The 6,594-nt window shown below is 37.5% G+C and overlaps 1 protein-coding gene across 2 annotated transcripts; it reads left to right on the top strand.

Annotated features, from left to right (window-relative positions):
• The first annotated feature begins 2,756 nt into the window (after positions 1-2,756).
• Positions 2,757-5,508, top strand: tnni1c (troponin I, skeletal, slow c). Of its 2 annotated transcripts, XM_044194690.1 has the most exons (9): positions 2,757-2,777; positions 3,370-3,388; positions 3,523-3,526; positions 3,643-3,681; positions 4,063-4,104; positions 4,248-4,379; positions 4,541-4,630; positions 4,752-4,934; positions 5,030-5,508. In XM_044194690.1, the coding sequence occupies exons 2-9, from the start codon at positions 3,375-3,377 to the stop codon at positions 5,129-5,131; spliced, it is 606 nt and encodes a 201-aa protein (XP_044050625.1). In that variant the 5' UTR covers positions 2,757-2,777; positions 3,370-3,374; the 3' UTR covers positions 5,132-5,508. The 2 variants fall into 2 exon arrangements, with proteins under 2 accessions (XP_044050625.1, XP_044050624.1); XM_044194689.1 differs by lacking the exon at positions 2,757-2,777 and having other exon boundaries at positions 3,162-3,388.
• The last annotated feature ends 1,086 nt before the right edge of the window (positions 5,509-6,594 follow it).

Below are 6,594 nucleotides of genomic sequence, written 5' to 3'. Positions count from 1 at the left end.
GGTGACACTGGTCGGATCAAGCCTCTACTCACCTTTTGTTGTAAATGTAATGCACTGTGTTATGTAATGTATAGTGTTATTGGTCAGTCTTGTTATTGTTTAGCTTTTGTTTAATCTTACTTTTTTGGCTTGTTTTATTTATTTATTTACACTGATACATAACTAGACAAGTGTGTGGATTTTCAAAATGTTTCTTATTGTCATGAAATCCCAAAATGTTGCTTGCTATATTGTTTCAGTGCTTTTTGAAGAGGTGCTGGCCAAGGCCTATTTGTCATGAAATACTGAGCCTTGTGCCAGGTGGATTTGTCTGAATTAAATCACAGAGCCTACAGCTTGTCACCTCTGTCCAGTGGGGGTCAGACCATAGGTTGGTATTTTTGGTCTGTATGTATCTATGAAGACAAATGTCATCCCTGTGCCATCCCTGGAACTATGAGGAGCGAGTCATCGCTCAAGATTAGGTAACACATGTATGACCATCTATATGTGTTAATATGATGACCTCTTCTCACCTGGAGGTTACATTTTTTCCTTAAATAGCTGTTTAACATTACGAGCCCCTTGTTTATTACAAGGAGAGGGAGGCACAATGCAAAGACCACGTAGAATTTTTTATTTTTTTTAAATAGTAGAATGATAATTGTAGTGTTGATATTAATAAATTAGTAATAATAGGAACGACAGCTATAGGAAAAATAATGTCAGCATCAGTAACAGAGCCAATAACAACAACTGTAGTAGCAGTTGTCGAGCACGAACACGGGGGCAGCAGGTGGCCCACAACCACAGATCCAGTCTCTGCAGCTCCGGAGGCAGAAAGCACAACATGCTTTTGTTCATGTAGGCCCACAAAACACATCATCACTCTCATGGAAATGGAGCATGTCAAAGGAGGGTGACACCATCAAGGTCAACACTTTCCAACCTTTAAAGGATTGTAACAGCTATGTGCCATAAAGAAGAAAAAGATACAATGAACATCCAAGCAATATTTACTTTCTGCATCATACTATACAAATTTTAATCATGTCACAAAGCACACACATGTTATGCCCCAAAAGTGATTTAGTTGCATGCAAATGTGTTATGTTTTCAATCCAAACAGAAGAGAGAAGGGAACAAAAATATGCTTCTTAAACTCGTCCATCTTGGAAGAGATGACAAAGCAGGCAGTTTCGACATGCTTTCCTGGTAATCCCACATAAACCTGTAAACATCATGTTGGAAATAAGAGAAATATTAGTTTTGTGGTTAGCACTGTCACCTCTGCTGGCTGGGTCTGCATGGATGAATGTTGATACTTTGATGGTGTTGTTTAAGTCCCAGTACATTTAGACAAGACTGAAGCTGTGATCTTCACGAAAATCATATGTTGTCTCTTGCTATTTTTGGCCTGAATTTCAACTCATTGTATGTAAGATACACACATATGTTAATACTTCTATTTATTTATGTTCATGTTTTATTTATGGATGATACAAATTTTGGCACTTGGGAAGGTCATTTCTAGTAACACAAGTTTTATCATCATTAGGCCCTATTTGACATGTTCAACATACAACATATTGAGCAGATGGGACAGCAGGTTAGTTTTCACTTATCCTATATAATATCTTAACATCTACTGGCTGGATTGACACAAAATTTGGTACACACATTCATAGTTTCCAGATGATGAATCCTACTGATTTTTCCTCTAGCGCCACAATGTCTCAGCACCTATATTACTGGATGGATTGCGATGAAATTTGGTACACACATTCATGTCCTCCACAGAATGAATTGTAATAACATTGGTGACCCCCTGACTTTTCCTCTACCGCAAACATCAGGTCAACATTTAAATTTTTCTAATACTTTGGTCTATGACCAAATACCTGATCACATTCCCATCAACTTCAGCTGTACTTTGTGTTTTGTGCTAATTAGCAAATGGCTGTAGACTCATAGTCTTGTTTATTGGAAAATAAAACCCTTAAGTACAATATTAACTAAAATGGGTCCTACACTAGGCCTATTACATAATATTCTGCCTTGTGGAGGGGCCCTGTTTCAAAATATAGTTTCAGACCTTAACTTAGGCCAATTCCTGTATTTTAGCTTATATTGTGCTCACATGGTGCATATTTAAGTTGCCTTTGTGTTCCACTGTGTGCTCCTTCATGGTAACTTATTTTAACCCTGGGCCCTAGGTTAATCCAACCATGTGTTTAATAGTGGGTGCACCACATTGTGTGGATGACAGACATAGCACCCTGAAAGGTTATTGAACATGTTAACGTGACATCTGCTGTGGAGCAACACAAGCAACAATTGTAATCATGTCTGTTGTTCTTGTCTTTTGTTGCACACATAAAGTATTTACAAAAGTGTCTGTATATTAAAATGTAGGGGTATTGGAAACAAGTTCACAAATGTGTTGCATACAGGTACACTGTTACAGGTACAGGCTGTTTTCATTTATTCCTCTCACATGACACAGTGCAGGATTTGAATGACCAGTAGACAAATGCTTTATTTTAGTTTCAGTCTTGGGTCCATTTTGTCTGTTAACAGGACATTATCCTTTCCAAAAGAGGTGATAATCATAGTCAGTAAAGACTTTTTGAGTTAACAAGCGGAGGTCTCCCGTTAATCCCGGTGACGACCAATAATTTCTGACGGTGGGAGGGAGGTGGGAGACGTCACAAAGCCGGGAATTTGAGAAGTTGGAAAAAGAGAAGACAGCTCACTACGTCCTCATTTCAAGGTACCACAGAAGTCATCCTGACAGGGTAACCGCTCCTGACTAGAGTCTGCTCTTGACATCAAAATAATAGGCTACTAATAATGCTTGTTAAAACATTTAAGATTTGTCTGTATCAAATTGTATGTAATTCAGAAACAAATATTGACATTCAAAACTACAAGTTGTATTTTTGTGATGAAATCAAACCAGATTTTTATGAAAGCAGAATGTGACTGTGCTGTTGCTTTCACTGTATGAAAGTGAAATGCCTTATAAGGAAGTGATGACTTTGTATTTTGAGGAAAAAGTAGAAAAAAAGAGATCTGGAAATAAATATTGGGTGAAAAAAGAGACTGGATGTCAGTCATTTTCAACAGAAACCTGCTACTCAAAGATGGAGAGGTCATCTTTCACTTTATTTTAAACCAGAAGATTTAGTGGAGTGATTCATCTTCTCGACAGAGGATCTTTGGTGCACAAGTCTGACATATAAAAGCCAACTGCTGTTAAATACCATTCTGATTTCTTACTCTTTTACGTTGATGTTCTGATACTGGAGGTGTCTTTCTCTGTTTATCACTGGACATTTTTTTATCTATGTCAAATCTAACAGCATCCTAATTGTTTCTTTCTCAAAGGCTTAATGATGTCTGATGAGTAAGTTCTATCACCACACAGTTTAGTTAATTTTTCCAGAGTGTTTATTGGCCAATGAGTGTGTAACAGTGCTTCTTGTTTGCTTGTGTGTCTCTGATTTCTCTGGTCCAACAAATTCCATATGGCTATCATAGTGATGTAAGTCACAGCCTGCATGTTTTACCATGCTATTTAACCTAAATAATTGGGATTATACAATTAGAGTTTGATGTTTAATGCATCTTAAATTCCTTGTCTTTATTAATTTTCCTCAGTACGCAACATCACCAATGGCTCCCAAGGCAGAAGCAAAGGTAGTAACAAGTAGACAATGTGTTTATGAATAATAGCCCCATTATGCTAACCTGTAGTTTTGTGTTTGTATGTTTGATGATGTAACATAGAGGCAGCATGCATTTAGACAAGACTCTTCATAGCTAAAAACTGGGCATTACAAGCTGCTGCTGTCTAGTGAGATGCTAAGGTACATAGTAAGTCAAAGTCACATTGCCAAGTCACATTAGTGGGTGAGCAGCTATTCCAAAAAGCGGTACCAGTAATTGTGGCAAACTATAGGAACCTAGTTTAGCTATTCCAGGTAAAGATCTTGCAATGTTTCTGACAAAAGGTATTTAAATTGCATCATTATAGCTAAAAGGTCAGGTGTAATATGTCATATTTTGTATTATTTTCAGCCAAAATGCAAGATTTCAGCCTCCCGCAAGCTCTCATTGAAGGTAAACACTTCTTAAAAACATGTCAAATATGCATGTATTAACTTTTTAACATTTACAACTGTACACAAATCTGTGAATAAGAAAATTATAGGCACTGATGAAATTTCACATACTTCTCTCCATGTTAACTTTGACTCATCCAGATCCTCTTGCTGGCTCGTGCGACTGAAGAGCTGGAGGCAGAGAAGGCAGCAAGAGAGGAAGAGAAGGTTCGCTATCTGGGAGAGAAGCTTCCACCGCTGCAGCTCATTGGTTTAAATACAGATGACCTACAGGTGAGAATCGCAAAAAACAGTCAGATACAGTCAGGTAAAACATAGCAGGCTACGGCCCTAAGACTAATCATACAAGATTGATTATGTAGAAACAATCATCAAGTGTCTTGTTCTTGTACTTAAACATAGTGTGGATATTTGTGTTCGCTGTTGTGTTGTAGAAACTCTGTAAGCAGATTCATGCAAAGATTGAAATGGTGGATGAGGAGCGGTATGACTGTGAGGCCAAAGTCATCAAGAACAACAGAGATGTATGTCATCATGCATCATGACACACCAGATTTAAATGAAAAACATTGAAACAGAAATACATCGAGACAAAATGTTCTTTATTAACAAAAAGTCACCAGCTAAACTTTTCACTATCTCTAGATCAATGAATTGAATCTAAAAGTGCAGGACCTCGGAGGAAAGTTCAAGAAGCCAGCTCTGAGGAAGGTGAGAGTGTCAGCAGATGAGATGATGAGAGCTCTCTTTGGATCCAAAAACAAGGGCTCTATGGACCTGAGGTCAAACCTCAAGTCTGTAAAGAAAGAGGACATCAAACAAGAGAAGGTACAGCTACTTAAGCAGACATATAGGTGTCCAAAATCTTTAAAAAAGAAAACTGCAAAAACCAAACGGTCTATATGTGTGTTTTGATACCTCAGGAGCTGACCTTGGAGGTGGGTGACTGGCGTAAGAATGTGGAGGCCATGTCTGGTATGGAGGGCAGGAAGAAGATGTTTTTGATGCATGATGTTAGAGAGTAATAAATAATAATTGAGTCAAAAATTTAAAAAAAGAAAAACAAAAGAAGTAAATGAAAAAGCTTTAGAAAATCGAAAATTGCCTGGGAGGCTCATGTTTGATGAAGCTCAGCAGTGAAATATAAAGAGTGCAGTGACGTACTGTAAATTTGCCGTCACAACAGTAGTTCCTGTGCTGGACTTTTCATTGATTTCTTTCTGCATTTAGAAGCTGCAGCTGTTTTGGCAGAAGTGTAATAAAACACATGACTTTCAAGTCACTGTAGTTTTTAGTCTGTTCTCAAGTAGACTATTTGTAAAATAGCATTGTGAATACACAGTATATTACTGCCTGATAATGCTGTTATGTAAAAGAATACAATAAATGTGTACATATTGCCTCTCATTTTGTTTCACTTACACATATTCACAATAGATTTGAAGCAAATATGTAAAACACAGTAACTAAATGGAGCCTCTACTCTAATGCTGCGGCACTGAACATTTCTACTGTTGGTGGAATTTAAATTGACAAAAATATTGCAAAGAATCCATCAGGTACAATATTGAATTCCACTTATAATTGCAACAGACTTGACATTGTCCTTTTCCACAGTTATGAAAAGGGTATTGTAGCTGTTTTTCATGTACAGTGTCTCTGCTAAGTTATGCCACTGACTTACAGTGACAAAGCACCAACCATATTTTCTGTCAGGGTATACTTAGCCTTTCCTCTTGACTGGAATGAATTCCACTCCAATAATAAACCGTAAACACTGTTCCACACACTAGTAGCTGTCCTTGGGCTGACATCAAAGAGTGTCAGTAAGACATAGGCTGAATGATGGAGGGTGACAGGATGGAGTCGTCAGCCTCCAAGGAATTTAGGAGTGTTCACGAGCATCTGTGGAAGTACAGGATCTTCCTGTGAACCCATAATGGGGTGTCTTGTCATTTTTCTGCCATTGGTTGTGTTGCTGTTCTGACACTGCTGGAGTGTGGTGTATAGGTGTGTTATGGATTGATAGAAATGGAGGCAGAGTACCTGCCACATTTCAAAGTATAGAACCACACCTTTCTTTAACATTGTTATCTGCACGTACCTTCAGCTAACCCCCCTAGGGAAGAGAGAACAACTCATCACAAAATCACTTTCATCAATTACACAACCAGTTTTTGAGTTTATCTGAATAGCTTTAAAAAGGTTTGATATATCCCAGATATAAGGTTTAAATCCAACAATGGTGATATGCAAATATATGTTTAGAAGACGCCAAGGAGGCATTTCAACAGCATGATGTATCTGAAAAGCCTGTTGCACAAATTTTGATTTTCATTTATACTAGTTTTTGTTTTGTTATTTAAAGACTTTAGACATACAATTTATAGCCATAATACCTCCGTTTTGTAATATCAGTTGGAAATTGTGCCGTTTGTCTCAGTTCACTATTTGCATAGCATGTGACAATTATCAAAAAAGTACAAAT

The sequence above is a fragment of the Siniperca chuatsi genome, linkage group LG4, assembly GCF_020085105.1.
Source record: "Siniperca chuatsi isolate FFG_IHB_CAS linkage group LG4, ASM2008510v1, whole genome shotgun sequence".
Taxonomy (NCBI): domain Eukaryota; kingdom Metazoa; phylum Chordata; class Actinopteri; order Centrarchiformes; family Sinipercidae; genus Siniperca; species Siniperca chuatsi.
The sequence above is the reverse complement of the archived record's forward strand: the minus strand, read 5'-3'. Positions and strand labels throughout refer to the sequence as shown.

Bases quoted from the DNA above. Each gene is read 5' to 3' on its own strand.
- tnni1c (XM_044194690.1), top strand. The intron at 3,682-4,062 runs GTAGTAACAAGT...TATTATTTTCAG, and splicing joins CTCCCAAGGCAGAAGCAAAG to CCAAAATGCAAGATTTCAGC. The intron at 4,105-4,247 runs GTAAACACTTCT...TGACTCATCCAG, and splicing joins CCCGCAAGCTCTCATTGAAG to ATCCTCTTGCTGGCTCGTGC.